Below are 18,375 nucleotides of genomic sequence, written 5' to 3' on the forward strand. Positions count from 1 at the left end.
AGTCGTACTCGTACTCAATCTCGTTCTCGTTCTCTGATCTGGAGGTCTCTAGTGTCGAAAACGAGACGGCAACATTTCTATACATCTACTGTAGCTTTGCATGTCCAGTGATACCTTAGTTTTTCCGCTGATAATGCAGCTCCTGACTGACTTTGGCTACAATGAAAACAACGCAAACGAAGCAAATTAGTTTAGCTTTTCATAACCCCTTAAGAAAGCAAAAGCCTGACTTCAGAATTAGCCTAAACTGATGATGAATGATGAGATGAGAGATGAGATAACGTTGGAGTAGTCACAACTGCGTTAGCTCAAAGAACTATCCACGAGATTTTCTAAAGAGACAAAATATAATGTTTTTAAAAAATAAAGTATCTTGTTGAATAAGGTCTTTGAGTCGCTTCAGTGCGTTCACTACATGTATGTACCGGTTCGATATTTTGACATTGTAATGTATTTCTTGAAAACGAAACGAAAAAAGCGGAAAATACGCGAGGGTTAGGTAATGTTTTTAAGACAAATTGAATACCATATGAACAAATCTAGATACTTTTGCGCCCCAAATCATCACTTAGGAGACTTTTTCACTCTTATTTCACAGATAATGGGGGACGTACTAGGCATGGCACCATTTTAAAGCTTGAAAAGCTCAAAATAGTTTCATGGTATTGTGGTTAGCTACTGCGCATGAACTGAATACTAATCCATGTCATATCATATTCTCATCCGGCTTAACTGCAAACAGAGAACTACGCCAATGCAGCTAATCTTCCAACTGTAAGTAAACAAGGAGTACACCATGTTAAACTAACCTTTCCAATTTAGCTTTGTTTAACTGGTCCAGAGAAGCATGAGAAAGATAAGGCTGCAAAACAGAGTTTAAGACAAATGTGAATTTAAAGGGGCAATGTGAGCTATTTGTAGCGTCACTTTGGATGGCCAAAAAACATATTTGTATATCGATGGAAACGTTAAAATAACGGTTACGTTTTGTTCACAATAACCCCACTAGTGAACAGATACTGCAATTAAGCATCTTTGGCTGCAGATGGCTTGGATGGAAATGGATTGAAATTTCAATTCTTCCGGTGTGTTTTGGAGAAATCACAAAAAGAACTGATTACAGTTTTACTTTATTCTTCCTCAGAGAAATCACAATGCAGTAAGAGCGATTTCTTATTAGAGAAAAGGTTCTTTGTCAAATGTTTACATAGTTTTGACCAAACTACAGCAAATCTCTGTGACAGCGCCCTTCAAGACCCCTTTGTACACAAGATTGCAACTCAGACATGAACAATTACTTTTACAAGTCTGTTTCTCATTGTACTGCTGAATCATTTCACTAAGATACAAGAGCATAAAAACACAAAAGAAATTCATGAATGGATCTGATGCCCACCATATTGTAGGTGTTTCTATTCAAACATTCAAGACATAGAATTTGAGATATCAAGCATGTAGGACTTGTTGAAGAGAAAACTACAAACTAACCTTGTCACTGCTTTCAAAATCCTGCCCTACAAACAATTAATGTAAAATATAAGGTTACTATGTTACTATGCAACGATTAAAGCAAAGGGGTGAGAGACATGGCAGAATTTGTTCTACTGGAAAACTCACTGCACAGCCGCATTTTGCACCCTTTACAATCTTTGTAATTGACAGGCAGATAAACAATATAACAAAGCTATTACAGTAGTCCGCATGACTGGAGATAAATACGCGAATCAGTGTCTCGGTACATTCCTTGGTTAGATACTTCCAAATCTTCCTGTTCCTACATTGATTGCAGTATTAGAAAGACGGCGCGGTTTTCAATTTCGCGTTTGCTTTTGTATAACTACGCTCTGTGATTGGTTAACAAAACCAATCTCAACCAATGGGAATCCAAACCAAAACCAATCGTTTCTTGGCCGCATGCGTTTTCCCGCGCTTGGTGCCGTATACATGTAGTTGCTTCGAATTCTGATTGGTTCGTTGTGTTGTTTACATCTGTTGCAATTGGCTAAAGTAATTACTTTGGTTTTGGTTTTACGACACTCAATTGGAAACCGCTCTATTGTGCAATTAATTCATTTTATCTGGACCTTACACAGTAGCCTCTTGCCAACGAAGACACTAGGGATTAGGGGTCAATTTAATAAAACTTTTACACTTGTAGCTAACAAACTGTGACCTTGTAATAAACATGCATGCAAAACATTAACTAAGCAAACAATATTAGAAGTCTTAAATGAGGATTATTGGACTCGTTTGTGAACTCTTTATTGCGTTCTATCTTGTGCTTGCACGTAAAAGCAAGAACCCAACTATATAATACAAGTGTAAACGTCTTGTTAAATTGACCCCTGACTACCAGAACATTGTTAAAGGAAGCCCACTACTGGTTGCCAGTTGCTCAGCAACTTGAGGTCAGAGATGCTGGAATGGGATTTAAATGCCTGAGCGGGCCTGGCCCAACTTACTTGAGAAGCAAATTTATGGTTAGAGCTGATGTCCACTCTCGCAATATTAGACATAGAAACAAGATTGCTGTGCCACTATCCAGAGCAACTACTGGCCAACAGTCCTTTGTGTATAGAGCTGTTCGGCTTTTGGATGAACTCCCTCAATCTCTAACTGTAAAAATTAATACTTTACCTAATTTTAAAGCTGCTTTTAGGAGTCGTACTTTGGGGGGATTCTTAGGTTTTTTGTTTAGATTTATTGCGTTTGACATAGAAAGAACGCACTCCTAATTGCTTTGGAGTCAAGATTGTATGGGACAATCAACAAATTAATCAATGGATCTTGGGACGCGTATCTGGCATCCCCCGCAAATTTTGAGGGGGTGGATGACATCATCACTAACTTGGCAAAGAAGAGAAAGCCTGGGATCGAGATCAACGAACGCACTTTCTAATCTGTGATTATTACTGACTAGTTTATTTTTTATATTGTATATTGCTTTTTACGTCTTTTACATTGATTGTAATGGTTACTGGAAAAAAAACATTTTTAATGGAGTGACTAATAAAGCCATTGTTCATTGTTCAACCTAACAGCGTATCCAGTACTTTAGCAAACACTCACCCCAGCCACCAAACCTGGGTTCTTTGTTTTCTTCCACTGGCATCAGACCAGCTGGTTCTTCCTCCAGCTGTTTGAGTGACTCCAGAAGATCGTCAAAGGTTGTCTTACTTTCACCACCAACCTGTGAGCTGAATGTTTTAAATTATTTTAACTAGACTGCCAGTTTAAGTTAAGACAATTATTCCCACTCCATTAATTTCATTTTACATTATTTGGTTGCACAAAGGCATTGACACTATTCTATAAGATACATATATTTTAGTTTTTGTATGCAAGAAGTACATTGTACATATTTTGGTGAACAGAAATTCGCATGACAGAGCAGATAGGGCTCAGGTTCAGAGTTAGGTTGGAGACTCTGAGATCAAGCTGAAATGAAGCCGGAGTTGCAACCAAACCCAACAGTAGGAAAAGACAGGTTTACCACACAATTATACAGTTTTCTAAATTTAATAACATCTCAACTAAAGTGGAACCCCACTCTACAGCTTTCACTGTATGCAGGGCTGCAAATAACTAACGGGCAGGCGCCGGTCACGTTGTCCGGTCAAACATGTTTTTGCTCGGACACTACCCGTTTTTGGCCGGTCAAATTTTAACAGTCGTAACTCTTGCGATAGTGAAACCAAATTGCACAGTAATCCTTTTATAACTGAAAAACAACTGAATCCAAGTCGGTTTGGCAATAAAAATTACAAGTTGATAGTTTTACTACTCTTTACTGCACAAGCAGCCTCGAATTCAGTACGTGGAAAGGTTACGCAAGATACATGTACAACCGCAATTGTCCGTTTTGCTTTGCATCTGGCAAAATCACTTACAATTAAATATAACACTTTGGCAATCGACACATCATTTCTACAACTGAACTTTAAGTAAAATGTGCAGAACATATTAAAGCTGAAGGGTTCAATCGATCTCTTAATTAATTTGAAAAAAGAAGTTAACTGAAATGTAAACTTAAACAAGAAACACTTAACTTTAATTCATATCGTCTAAGGGTTTCGAAATTCGGCAGCACTGTATGTAATTGTATTAAATGCATGGCGTCTTATTCCAAGTACAACTGTTGCGCTCGCTGACTTTCTTCCATTTAGAATCCCTTTAAGACAACTTTATTCTTCCACTTTTTGTGTTATAGGCTCCATTTTTGAGTTGCATCGAGTGATGAAATCACCAGAAAGCTTAGTAACCGAGCATGTTTTGCAGGGTGTGCCGGAAGTAACGTATAGTTTGTTTTCTTTTCGCACTTTGCAACAAATGCTACGTGGAGTATTCTCGGTGCAGCGAGACTATTCTTCGTGAGGGTGATTTCCGATCATTCAATCAATCAAATAATCAATCACTTTATTTAAGAGTCAATCATGCTATCTAGCCAAAGGCAAAACCCTCTACTAATTGGGAACACTTAAAGTAAATAAAATAACGGTCGCGTTGCGGTCGCGACAGGACTTGATGACATCGTAGAAATTTGCGACTACCGGGAATTTCTCGACCACTAATTTGTCTATAGTTTTATCATAGTTAATTCGTTTTGTTTTCTTTAGGAAACATGAATGTTGTCCCTCGTGATTATCAAATCGTTGAAAATTAAAATTTCTCTGAACGAGTCGGTAAAGGACCGGACAAGATGTCCGGCAATCCAAGGATTTGTCCGGTCAATACCTAATTTTGACCGGACATTGTCCGTTGACCGGCCGTTATTTGCAGCCCTGGTATGAGGTTATTGGGAGGCAAATCTTCATCGACTGTTTGGTTTATCAACAGTGTTAATAACTAAAGGTAAATTGGCCACCATAAAGAGATTTGAGCGCTGACAATTCGAGCGTTAGCCCTTCATCAGTATAACGAAGGTTTCGAAGAAAACGTCAGCACTCAAATCGCTTTACAGTGGCCAATTTACCTTTAGTTGTCAACTCTGTTGATAAACCAAACACTCGTTTCTACTCCCCACCGACGCAGCACCACAATTTCTTTAGAAGCTGACCCCCTTATCAGCCTTATCCAAATCTGTATTACATTGTTATTGTTATTGTTGATGGACAGTCTGCGGCATATGCACTGAAGATATATATAACTGCAGAAAGGATGAGGAACTGGTGAGGTTATTACATTCATACGCTAAGCAGATTTCTATAAATCATCATCATCAATTCTCCGCACGCCAGTAGGCGCATAAGGCCGAGATTTCTATAAATGTTATGAACAAAATTGGAGTTCCGCTTTTAGGCTTGGGCGTTGGCTAATATATATTACTAGGATGGTACCTTGTTATCGTTTTATCTGTTTGATCAGTGCGATCAGAGAACAGTGACCCTTGACCTTGGTCATCAGAAGCAGCAGCAGCACTGCTCACTTGAGATTCACGAGATTCCTGGAATAAAATAAACAGACATAAATGCACCTTTAGCACTTTCATTCTGAAGACTGTCAAAGTTAAGAAAAGAAAATAAGTCCAAAGTTTGTTTTGCAAAGTAATGGAAATCAAACAGTACGGCAGAAAATTTTAATTGCTAATAATATAGCTTCCACTTGAAAGATCACAGTAAAGGATTTCATCCATTGACTCAAAAGTAGGAACCACCTGGAATAAATGACATACAGAATGACATACAGCATACGCTGTAAATTAATATTAAAAGCACAACTGAAAGGAAAAACTGCTCATTTGCTTTTAAATGAACTGTGATTTGCACTTCTGGGCTTCATTCACCAAATCAAAAGTTAGAAACACCTTGTACATAATAATAAATAGTACCACAGGAAAGTGCATCTACAGTTATTGTTTCATGGTACATTCAAGTCATCAACCCTTTAACCCCTAATATCAAAGAACAAATTCTGCTATCCTGTCCCCATACTTTTCTTATAAAAGTACTGGGAGAAGTTATTAAAATATCAAGAAAATTCACCTTGGGTGATCGTATCCTTAATTCTCATGACCTCTGTAAATCAATAAGCACTGATATTACAAAGAGAAATTTGATGCTGATGACATGGTATATCAATGGTGCATCTTACTGAAAAGAACATTTTAAGGAAGATGCTTAAGATGCAGGCTTCCCTCTGACTGACCTGGAACAGTTCGTCAACTTTTCTACCAACACTACTTGCAGTCCCAGGTCTGGAAGCCGTTTCATTGGCATGGACTGGCCCGTTATTTTTCACAGCGCTGGTTGACGCACCAACGCCAGCACTTTTCTTCGATTTTGGTTTTGGCTTGTTCATTGATTTCTTTTTACTAACTTTTCCACTGGCTTGGAGGAAAACCTGAAAACAACAGAGAATAGGAAAAGTTTGCAAATCCTCTATCTGTTTTAGATTGGATTGAATGACTGAACAAGGATACAACTGAAAATTAACAAATCAACGGCAGTTTTCTATGGTCTATAATCTTATAGGCCATAACATGACATCATAAAATGTTCAATATTCAAGTGGAACCACGAGCAGTAGAGAAGTGGTTTCACTGCCAAGGTTTTGTCAAGTTTCATTTTGTTGTCTGTACTCTTATAGACAGTAGCTACGAGCCAATCACCAAGTGGAAATCTTGATCGTTATTGTAAAAGCTACGTTAAGGCCTCTAACAGAGAAAGGAGGATAAGAACAAAGGTTAAATCAAAATCTTCCACTGCACTCACCAACTCTTCCTCTGCTTTCCTTTGGTTTTCATGTCTTTTTTCGTCTCTCTTTTTCTGAAGTTCCTCAATAGCTGCTTGTCTGGCCAATCTTGCTTTCTCTTCTCTTCGTTTCCTCTTTTCTTCTTCCTTTTGATCACTAAGCTCTTCCTGAAAATCAAATTTCAGAAATGACCTTAAAAGACTATTGACAAACATAAATACAGTGTATATATGTGCATTAAGGCCCATTTACATGTGCAATTTTTGTCGCACTCTTTTTAGTGCAACTTTTGTCTCGCACAAATTGCAGCTTCAAACCGCCTGTGCACATGTAAACTACAGGTGATTTCAGCGTGATTTATCCCCAAATATTGCAGGGTTTTCGATACGAACTTGCAGGGTTTTTCAGAAAATGCATGGCTATTGCACTGAAATCCCAGTTGGTTCACATATGTAATTTGAAAAAAAAACTTGCACATGTAAACAATTCTTTAAAAAAAATTAATATTAATAGCATCTTGTTCCAGTACATAAAGTTTTATGAATATCAAGAGATGCTTAAAAGACATATAGAAACTTTGATCATACTTCCATCAGGGTGTTTTTTTATTTCACTTTTTTTTCATATAGTGACAATACATTAAATAGAGAGCTTTCTTTCCTGGCTTCCATACTCGCACTGTAACAGTTTACAAGAACTTGAAACAGTTGTGCAACATAGTCCCAAATTTTCAACAGAGTTTATATCAAAACTTCATTAAAACAGGGAATGTGTTAAATTGTATTATTCTAGTTCATAGTGAAACCAGACACTATACATACCAGCCCAGTAGAATTATTACTGAACATCTGCTTTTCCTTCTCCAATTTCTTTTGACTCAAAAGTTGCTTGACAGCACTCTGTCCACTGAGTTCCTTCCTGGTTTTCCATCCACGATACCACCGCTGAATATTCACAGCAGCTCTCCTACGCTTGCTCTCACCCTCATCCTCCAGAAGATCATCAAGACACAGCTTAGGAACATCTTCCCTCCGTGAGACTGACTTATCTGGTTTGATCCTCAAATTTCCTTCAACCAAGTTAAAATCAGTTACATTTACATCCAAATCATTAGTGGCAGCATCCAAGTTATTAGCATCATTTGGCAGAAAATCTTCACCAATGTGGTTGCTTGTTTTGTGGGTACCAGGCCACCAGTCGTGCTCCTTGCTGGGCTCCGTGGGAGACTGTAGAAACAATGGGGGAACAGGTGCAGGGTCGCTCATTGTCTGCCACCATTCTTCTACCTCGTCTGGTTCTATGGTGTTTTGCGATGTCGCTGACGGTCTGTCCGGCAAGGTACTGGGACTGGCTTTGGCACCATTACTGTGACGCTAAAAGCAAGGTTACAAATGAAAACAACTTAGAAAATAGCCAACTTCTGCGAGATGTGGACATATTTAAATTTATATAAGAGCTCTAGATGCTAATTAAAAAATATTCATCATTCAGATATAATACTCTAGTGTAAGCATTTTCGTTATAAAAATGACAGTCTTATAACGAAAACTAAAATACCTACACTACACTATATTTTTATTGTCCTTTTATGCAATTAAGACGAGAGCAGACCTTCACCTGCAGGCCACTGCCTGCCTGTCTTGCATTGGCCTCATCAGGCAAAAGCGTGCTTGCAGTTGCCGCAAACCTCCCCCTTCATAGATCATTGTTCGCGAAGCCAAGCCATGATGATGTAGTTAAGTTTTTTCCTGGATACTAAGTTTATCATTGATTGTATTTCATTGCATTGTACTGTTAGTAATCCTCCATGTTTGTCAATGAAAATTAAAAAAAAGTTATTAAAATAATATAAATCTTAGCAGCAAAATCTGCACTTATTTAAGTGCTGGATCCAGATCCTGAATAACTAACTTTCAAAAAAACACATTTTTACTTATTTGTTGGTTTGTTCATCTATTTTATTATTAATTAATTTAATTATTGCTTGGTTGGTCTGGGTCCACTGATTGGAAAAACTACAGTGTATACCAAGGGCCAAAAGCACTTTCTCAAAACCAGTGACAAATTTGAATAGCAAAGAAATCGATGTTCTACATGCACACATTGAGCATGAGCATGAGAGGTGAACACAGGGCATTGGGGAGGGGGGGGGGGGGTAGGGAAGAAGAAAAGGGTGGGGCCCTTATCCCCTTTCCCTCACTTGCAATCTACATGTATGTTCACACTCTTTCTCCCTCCCCTCCCTCCCCATCTGTGCCTTCCACACAAACTACAACAACACTCACCTGGAAATTTGTGGCCAGTTTAGGTTTGGCTCTAGCTTTAGCTTGAGACATGATAAGGGGAATGTGATCCTCGGAAAGCCTAAGGGTGGGAGGTGACAGGTAAATACATTTATTTAGTAAAATATCTTTATATCATTCTTTGTAACCTTGGCAGGGAGCCACTTGAGAACGTGGAATCTATTAGCAACCTGGGTAGCAACATCAACAAACAAGGAGCACGGAGAGCTGTGTCAAAATCAGAATCCAAACAGCATGTGTGTGCAATGCTTGCTGTCTTTCGAGAAAACTAACTTTATTACTTGAGTTTACAGATTTTCAGGATTTGCCAGCACCTCCTGCCTTTTTTAAGGACTTTCCAGTCCTGGAAAATGCTAGACTAAAATTCAATTACTTTCGAAGATTCCCAGGACCCATACTACACCTGCCTTTATTAATACAGTATATGGTTACCAATTTTTTAGCTAATTACACTGGACCACAAGTAGCGAAAGCTACTTGAGGCGGGCAGTGAAAGAGAAAAGGAACCAAAATAGGCAACAATTGGCACCAGCTAAAAAGGGTCACACAGAACAAGAGGCTATGCTCCAATGGAGAGAGACTGTCGATGGCTTAAATACAATATACTCCTATATATCAAGTGAGGGCATAACTAACTAAATTATTATCTTTACAGCAAGTGGACTGTGCAATGTCATTGTGTTTGTCACCCCAAATATTTGGTGGCCTAACATGAAAACAATGTTGTGATGTTGTACAAATCCCACTTGTGATTGGTTGCAGAGGTGGGTAAACAATCAAACATTTGTCAATACTACAAAATGTTGGATGAAAATGTTTGATTTGGCAAAACACGTTCTTCAAACACAGTGTTGAACGAAAACATTTGATGGTTTAACCAGGGCTTTGCAGGAATCAACAGCCAACAGCCAAATGAATTAAAATTTATCTCTTTACCTTGCTCCTGGAGCTCTTTTACTGTTTGTAGTTTTCTTCCTTGCTCCTGAGCCACTGCTGGTTCTGGCGCTATCACTGTCGCTACCAGACATGTGAATTTCATTGTGCTGTGATCTTACAAGGCCAGCACTTCCACCTTAAAAAAAAAGATATTTAAATTAATTTGTTACAAACAAAAATACTAATTGTAGGGTAAAAGCAAAGTTCTCGCAAGCTGAAGGCCAGTGGACATGATCGGTACTTAACCCAGTTTCAGTAGCATTTAAAAGCAACAAGGAGCATCACTTACCCCCCTATGGATAATACATGTAGTAGTTTATAATAATAGTAGTTTATTAAAATCATTAACATCATCGTTGGGAGCAGGAATGGCACAGTGGTGAGAGCACTTGCCTCCCACCAATGTGATCTGGGTTCGATTCCCGGACTTGGCATCATATGTGGGTTGAGTTTGTTGTTGGTTCTCGTCCTTGCTCCAAGAGGTTTTTCTCCGGGTAGTCGGGTTTTCCTCCCTCCACAAAAACCAACATTTCCAAATTCCAATTCAACCTGGAATGCATGGACACCTTTGAACAAGTTCCTAGAGCTCTTTGGTGCTTCGTGGGTAAATATATTTACATTTACATTTTTACATATTGGCACTCGGAAGTGAATTACAATGTGTTTACAAGTGAAATTGAACAATTTACAGTTTCTTAATATTTAAAAACTACTGTCGAGAAGCTAGGATTACAATATATTCCAATTCTAATCTATTTCCAAGGTTATGAATGAGATCTCTCTACGGATTAGAGACTAATCCAGGTCCTGGTGAAAATCTTTCAAATATCCTGAGACCAGATGTACTGAGGATCACCTTATCAGGGACCTTTATAAATCTTCGCCTCTCAAGGCTGTCGCCTAAGAGAAATTTCAAGGAGTCCACAAGGCCAAAAGCCGTGAACTTAGGAGCCCAACATGTAAAGTGTTACAGCCTGTAGGTGCTGCAGCAGCAAAATGTTTAGGTGCCCAGAGCAATTTCTTGGGTGCCCCAGGTTATTGGACTCCTGTTAGGCAACAAGCAGCCTTGCCTCCAACATTCTGCACAGATTTATTTCATTTACTATCCAAAGTCATTTGAAGCATACATTCAAATCTACAATCAGTTATAAGCCATACATTCATTTTCCCAAAATGGTTTTGAAGGATCTTGTTATTGTCCTTGAGGTTCTTCAATTTTGGCAAATGGACATTTTTTACATACCTGAACAAAGCCCATGATTTCACAGATTAAATCTTTTGTGACATCACATCATACCATTTTATCAGACCTGGTTAGCACTTCATGTACATCAACTGGTATGAGGGTTTTTTTTATCATTTTGCACTCTTTCCCAGGAGAACAGGATTTTTATATTTATATTTATATTAGTTGTTTCTTACTTCTTTTATGCTGTGCAGATTTTTGGGGAACTTTGCTTGTTCCAGTCACTGACAAAAAGTCGCCCCCATCAGAATCCTGTTATGAATACAAATGCATAAAAATATTGTTTTTCTTGCAATCTATTAATTATATTGGACCCTCTCAGGATGTTTTGAAAAATGTAGGCAACAGAAAAGGAGTAGAAAGCAGACAAGCTAACTCCAAAGGGGTCTTTTGGAAAGTTAATGTGAAGTAAGCAACACATTGTTGTCTGCAGGGGGCAATTAAAATTAAGCAGTCACCCTCTATTAAGCAGTCAATTTTCAAAGTCCCGAAAGTTATTTCCCTTAAGTACGGTGCATGCTAATAGTAAAATACAGAAGTATTTTTGCGCAGCTTATGACTATGCAGGAAAAGCAGATCTTAGCAAGAACCATTGGACTCCAAAAAGACAATTGGAATTTTTTTTAGAGATAATCAAGCAACAATAATTCTGAAAAGCTGTACAATATAAAGGAATGTATGGCATTTTTTGTTCCAAATTGAAGCTTTACTATCTCTGAAAAATGCATGGTTACCCCCAATTTTCTTTTTGGATACCAAGAGCTCTTGCTAAGTTGTGCTTCCTCCACATAGCTTTAAACCCCGCAAAAATATCCCTGTGTTAGTTGGTACCACCCATAGGAAACCTAAGTGTCTCCAGATGCGCAGAACACATATGCAGTAACAAAAGTAGGCACCATCCTTAACTGTAATTCTGACCTCTATTAAACGGTCACTTCTGTTAAGCTATTGTGGTCCTCCTTTACTACTAGTCCCAACAAGCTGTTTCTATTGTCTAAACCTATTTGAAAAGGTCATTTTGTAAAAGGAAATCACTCAGATATGGTAAGAAATAGTTAGCCAGGGAATAAAATTTTTAATGACCCGCAATACTGACTGTACAATGAATTTGAATATATGAAACATATATTTGAAACTCAGGGTGAAAGGTCTTTCTTGTATTTAACAAACTGTACAATCTTGGCGTTAATGTTTCATTGGTCTGTTTCTGTACCATGTTCTCCTTTGTCATACAATTTTATTGTTATATTTTCTTAACCATGTAAATGAATTTGTGAGACAGCTTTTGTATATAAACAGTACACTAATTAAGTTATCAAATGTTAAAAAAAATATCACTTTTATTGTTTGACATGTATTATGTGCAACCTGTATTAAGCGATCACTTAGCCATTCCCAAGGGTGACCGCTTAATACAGGTTTCACTGCATAGAGAACAAAAATATCGCAAAAATATTCATTTAATGATCACATAAAATATATTGATATCCCCAGATAACATATGAATTACTTGTATTTCTATGATGATGACTCTAAGGATTTTTAGTTAAGTTTTGTCTGACATTGTTGTCACACATTAGAGCTAAGTATGTGTTGAAGTGAGCTCAAAGCAAGCAAGCAAGCTATAGCTCCACGTTTGGTTTTGCCGTCTACGTTTATGACTATTCTTAGGGCCATTATCAGCGAACAACTATACAATATTTAGAGATCGATTAAAGGATGAAAACTTTGTAAGCTTAATTTGCTTAATGATAAGCTTAAACTTACTTAGTAAATTAAACTTGAATTGTCGATGTCGACAGAAAACTGAACAAATTAAGGAAGGCAAAACTCACCAAACTTGCAGTTGATCGCGCTGAATATTTGCTGACATCTGCGGAACTCGGTCTGTTGGCCTTCGCTGAACCAGGCCTTTTTCCTGAGAGGTTTTCGGCCGAGCCAGAACTGAGAGTCCCTCGTTCAAATTTCTTACTTTTTGCAGACATGATTGCAATTGCTTGTCGTTCACTCAAAGAATAAAGAATAATATTATCATGCGCCAACGACTTCAAAATACACAGTAAACATCAACAAGCATGTTCGCCGTAATTACAGCAAAAAACTGTTGTCATACAAAACGTCTCACTGGTTCACACAACCATTATCTTGTTGTTGACAACGAAATTGGCGCTCTACTTCGACGCCATTTTTAATACAGTTGAAATATTGCACGGTCACCAAGCTCTTCTCTTCTTGCAAGGACTCGCGGGAACATCTCAGAGTGGCGTGACGTCATAAATGGAACAGGGATGAATTTCAACAACAAAATCTTAAAGTTCTGTCTTTTGTGTACAATCGAACTTGATTAAGTGGCACTGTATCAAGCTGTATTTCGCTTTAATTTACAAACTACAAAATAAACCCACAAGATTAAACGAAATCAAGTAGCTGATGCCCGTAATATTAGAAAGTCTGACAGCAGAAAATTATTCAAAAAACATGAAATACTAATCAACATTTTAAGAAAAGAAAATGCTTACCTTACACCTTCTTCAATTCTTGAAATAATCAAAAGTTTATAAATTTGTAACAATCCTGTAATTTCTATCAATATAGCATGCGAATCCTTTTTTCGAATCCTTTTTTGTTTTGTATATTCACTTATTTGTTTACTACTAATTTAAGTTTTATTTTAGTTGCTGCTGTTGCTTTGTACACTTTGTTAATAATGTTAATTTGGAAACAGCAAAATTTATTTGCATAATAAAGTGTTGTTTTGTTTTTTGTTTTAAGAGATAACAAAGCCGGGAAATGTCGATCAATCATAGGGAACGTGTTGAATGAGTTCCTGGTAGAGTTTAGTAGACAGATAATAGATTCTAAGAAAAGCAGTTGCGTACGTGCAGTGAACGCTTGAGTTGTTACTCAGAATTTATTCTTAGCAAGAATCCTCCAGCCAACTGGAAAACTGTGATGATGTAATTAAGTTGTTCAGAACTAAATAGAAGAAAGACCCTCATATCCATTTGTTCAGAACTGTTCATTTCATGAAATAACAAACTAATACGTGTTGTTTGAAAGCTTACTTCTCCCAAATTATAGAAATTTTTAGATCTTTACATTTCGAGACTGGCAAGGTGAGGTTACTTTTGAGTCTCGGGATGAGTTAATGTTTATTCATTGGCCGCCAATTGAAAAGTATTTTCACTCAGCGGGCACTGATTAGTTTCGCACTATCTCTACGAACTCGGCCACTAATGATCCGTCCCCAGAATTCGTTTTACTGACAGACCAATCTAGAAGAGTAATGAAATTACAGAGCTATAAATTCACTGACGAACTAGTGAAATCATCTACACAGATGGCGTAATCAATCTATTATATAAGTATTCTAAACAGTTGTGTCACAGTACAGTACTGTGATTTAAATAGTCTTCCCTTGTGACCAACGAGTCACGACTAAAAATATAAACATGTCAGTATAGTATTTCAGAGGAAATTGAGAATTTGTCCGAAAGGACAATGTGTATATAGGATACTTCTCATAAGTACATTGCAGGTCTATGACAGGCACATTTTTCATTATTAAAGAAATACTTATGTACCTAAAATCAGGGGCACCCAACGACAGTTTTCTGTCAAATTCTTTGAAACGAAATTTTCGGCCATCTGGAATGCCTTAAAAGCTCTGTAGGTTCATTTCAGGCCTTGCTATAATATTTTTATCTGTTCGGTCATTCTACGGGAACTTGAGTCTTTTCGAAATTACTAGCGCATTTTAGTCCATTTTTCGAAAACCTTACGTCTTATTTCCTTTCCGAAAATCTTAGCTGACCTTTCTACGGTGCCCGAAACCAAATTTTTATCAATCCGAAAACCTAGGCCTCATAATTTCTCATATCACGAACGTACGAGGTGAAAATTCCCTTTACAAAATTGTAGGGGATTAAGGGCCTTCCGAACAGATAATTTACCGAACGCGGATCCGTTGGGTGCCCCTGCTAAAATGACTTCTCATTTCATCGGTGATCTCATTTATTGACTCGACTCCCTCATCCCTTTTCAAACATGTTAGTACATTCAGTCTTTTGTTTTCGCTTTCATACATTGCTAGATTGGTTGCATTATTAAAATAATGCAACAATGCTCTTCACGCGCATGATCTTGACGGATAAATATTAAATCAGAAAAGCGATAACTCATTATATTAACTCATTTATATCTATAGCCTTAATTAAAAAATCACCTCATTGATGTTTATCACCGAAGAATTATATTGAAAACAGACACCAATCAAAAAAGATGAGTCACTGTATCGAGTTTTATTTAGCAGTTGGCTGTGGCAGCCGTTTATATTTCGGAGGGAAGTGTTGCTATACGGCAACTCTTAAAACAACTGGAAAGTCAATATTTGTGTAATAAAGATTGTAATACTGCGCAGCATAGTTAATAAATGTGAATTCAAAATATTATAAAATTGACGCTGTAAGATATTTTAAACCAACGATTCGGCAATGCTGCCTTCTTCAGGGTACAAAACTATACCGTCAATACTGATGAGACTTACATACGTTGTGATAAGCTTTTTGGTGAGTAATGCTATCGATTACTTTATATATTTATATTTATAGCTGTGACTCGTTGGTCATAAGGGAAGACTAAATCACGGTACTGTACTCATGTGACAACAGTTCAGAATAATCAATATCTACATAGTATAATATAATAAATATAATGAATCCATTAGAAAGAAGAAGCTGCATTGGATGAGACTGGAGCTTAAGGGCGCATTTTGATTCGGTGGCCACTGATCTGTACAGTATTCAAAGCTAATAAAAATTGACTTCTGTTAAGAAACATTTATCACGAAAGTAACTTATCGGGCCCGGTAAGTTGCCGGGACTTTCGAGAAACGGGCTACTGGTCTGTAAAAGGGTACCGGAAAATTACTTTTATTTAGTCTGAAATATTGACAGGGATGGGAGAACCGAGCAGCACGCCCACATCAAAAATTCCGAGGAGTAGCCCCAGTGCCGTGGTGAAAGCACGCGCGCGAAAGCTCCCAATTTTCTGCTAGTACTGCAACTGCTGCTGATCTCACTCCTCCTCCTCCTCCTCCTCCTCCTCGTCCTCCTCCTCCTTCTCCTCCTCCTTCTCCTTCTCTTCCTACTACTACTGTCACGACTACTGCTGCTGCTGCTGCTTCTTCTACTACTGCTACAACTACCACTACTACTACTTCTGCGGCTGCTATTGCTACTGCTACTACTTCTGCTACTGCTGCTACTGCTGCTGCTGCTACTGCTACTACTACTACTTCTGCTACGTACTGCTACTACTGCTACTATTACTACTACTACTACTGCTGCTGCTACGTACTATTGTTTGTTTATTTCACCACACACGTTACAAAAATGCAAAATAAGAGAACAAAATATTGAAAAAAATATATGTTACAGAGAAAGTCGTGAGAAAGCCTTATGAGAAACCATAGGGCTTATTATTACACACGACCCCACAACCGTTTAGCTTTAAGACTTATCGTGTTGAAATTAAGGCTTACTACTACTACTACTACTACTACTACTACTACTACTACTACTACTACTACTACTACTACTACTACTACTACTACTATAGAATTTAGCTTTCTCATTACTAAGTTGTTACATATAATGTTTGAAGACTGTGAGACGGTTGATACAGTTACAGTTGAAACGAATAGATGGGAAACGACCAATAAACATTTGAGAAACTACTACTACTCGACCTACTACAACCACAGTCATCAACTAGCATTACTAAGAAGCCGGAAAAAGTAATTAACTCCACTTTTCAAACCAGTGCTCAGTTTCCATCAGTTTGAGTTTTGACCTGTAACTTTTATATTAAAGAATTCCATGTTTGGAAGAAATTATTTTACTGACGCAGTATTCTGGGAATTGACCTGTAGGTTGTTATCGTGTGACCGGAAATCGAAAGTGAATCACCTGATTGTCGACGGATTGCTATAATCCTTTACCATGTCACGTATTGTTTACATGTTGGAAAAAAAATTAGCGTAAAAAGAAAACAGAACTAATGAGTCTTGAGTCATAAGCTGGAGTTAGAAATTAAGAAATATAAATATTGTTAACGCTTCAGTTGCCAATTCTAAAGATGCCTCAGTTCTGCCCTGCAAAGCTTACCAAAAACTTAGTTTTTATCGCAGAAATTGCTCGATGTCAGCTCAACTTCTTTTCAGCTCAACTCGCTCAGCTCCCCTTTCTCAGCGGAAATTACTCTTCGCATTCCCAGAAACGAGGGTTAGAAAAAGTTGCCGCATTTGACTGCATTTACAACTCACCGATGTGTGTTTCGTTACGTGTCAATGTTTGCCAGTTTAGACGTGACATTGTTTAAAAATATGATTGATGGGCAAGACACCGCAGGCATATGCATGCGTGTTAATTGACTTAATTAAGAAAATTCGCTGTTGGAGCGTTAAAAAAGATAGCTAGTAAATTTGCTGTTTCATTTTCCGCCCAGCCGATTTGAGTCTCAATACTATTTGAGGAAGAAGAAAAATGAAAACCTCTAGACTTTTCCACGAGAGATACAAAACTCGCATCCGATGGCACGTGCTTAGACAGCGCGTGGTTCGCGCGTGTAGCACGCGCGTTGAAATTGCTAGGAATTTCGCGCCTCTGAGCATGAGATGAAATGACACCCGAATAATTTGGCGTTTAGATGTAAATAATCCTCTTGAGCGTAACTTTATACTACGGGTCAATGAGACGTAAATAGCTGTTTTTCATTCAACACGTTTGAAACCCGTCTCGATTTACAGGAACACATTATCTGAAATTTTCGGATCACATATTTTAGGTTAACTGTTGCGAATTCGAGAAATTTGTTCGAATTTGCGCTCATTTACCTCTAAACTGAATCTTGGGTATTTTTTCCATTGACACAAACAGATAAAAAAGCGATCGATTTGGCGAAATTTGCGGAAAATTTGATTAACATCTTCAGGGTGTCTATTGCCGTGTTAATTACGAAACAATTTGCCCAAGGAAACGGAAAAAAAGATCATGTGACTTTCATGATCATTTTAGCGCAAAAAAGTTTCTTTTTAAAATATTTTCGCTCATTTTCAACGGATTGCGAAATTTAAATCCGCGAGTATGTTATATTACATAATCCTCACTAGCTTTACCAACGAGTTATTGTTTCGCTGAT

General features: G+C 37.7%; 1 protein-coding gene across 1 annotated transcript in view; it reads right to left on the bottom strand.

Annotated features, from left to right (window-relative positions):
* Positions 1-13,384, bottom strand: part of LOC146462155 (centrosomal protein of 131 kDa-like) — a 38,679-nt gene extending 25,295 nt beyond the window's left edge. Inside the window, exons 1-12 of the mRNA XM_085086032.1 lie at positions 13,011-13,384; positions 11,352-11,427; positions 9,930-10,065; positions 8,976-9,054; positions 7,512-8,063; positions 6,711-6,857; positions 6,145-6,339; positions 5,337-5,443; positions 3,070-3,197; positions 1,489-1,514; positions 810-862; positions 115-156 (exon numbers count right to left, since the gene is read on the bottom strand). Coding sequence (XP_084942158.1) covers positions 115-156; positions 810-862; positions 1,489-1,514; positions 3,070-3,197; positions 5,337-5,443; positions 6,145-6,339; positions 6,711-6,857; positions 7,512-8,063; positions 8,976-9,054; positions 9,930-10,065; positions 11,352-11,427; positions 13,011-13,160 — 1,691 coding nt within the window. The 5' untranslated portion in view covers positions 13,161-13,384. The remainder of the gene's footprint in view (positions 1-114; positions 157-809; positions 863-1,488; positions 1,515-3,069; positions 3,198-5,336; positions 5,444-6,144; positions 6,340-6,710; positions 6,858-7,511; positions 8,064-8,975; positions 9,055-9,929; positions 10,066-11,351; positions 11,428-13,010) is intronic.
* Between the last annotated feature and the right edge of the window lie 4,991 nt (positions 13,385-18,375).

This window comes from Pavona decussata, unplaced genomic scaffold (assembly GCF_977016875.1).
Source record: "Pavona decussata unplaced genomic scaffold, jaPavDecu1.1 SCAFFOLD_191, whole genome shotgun sequence".
Lineage (NCBI taxonomy): Eukaryota > Metazoa > Cnidaria > Anthozoa > Scleractinia > Agariciidae > Pavona > Pavona decussata.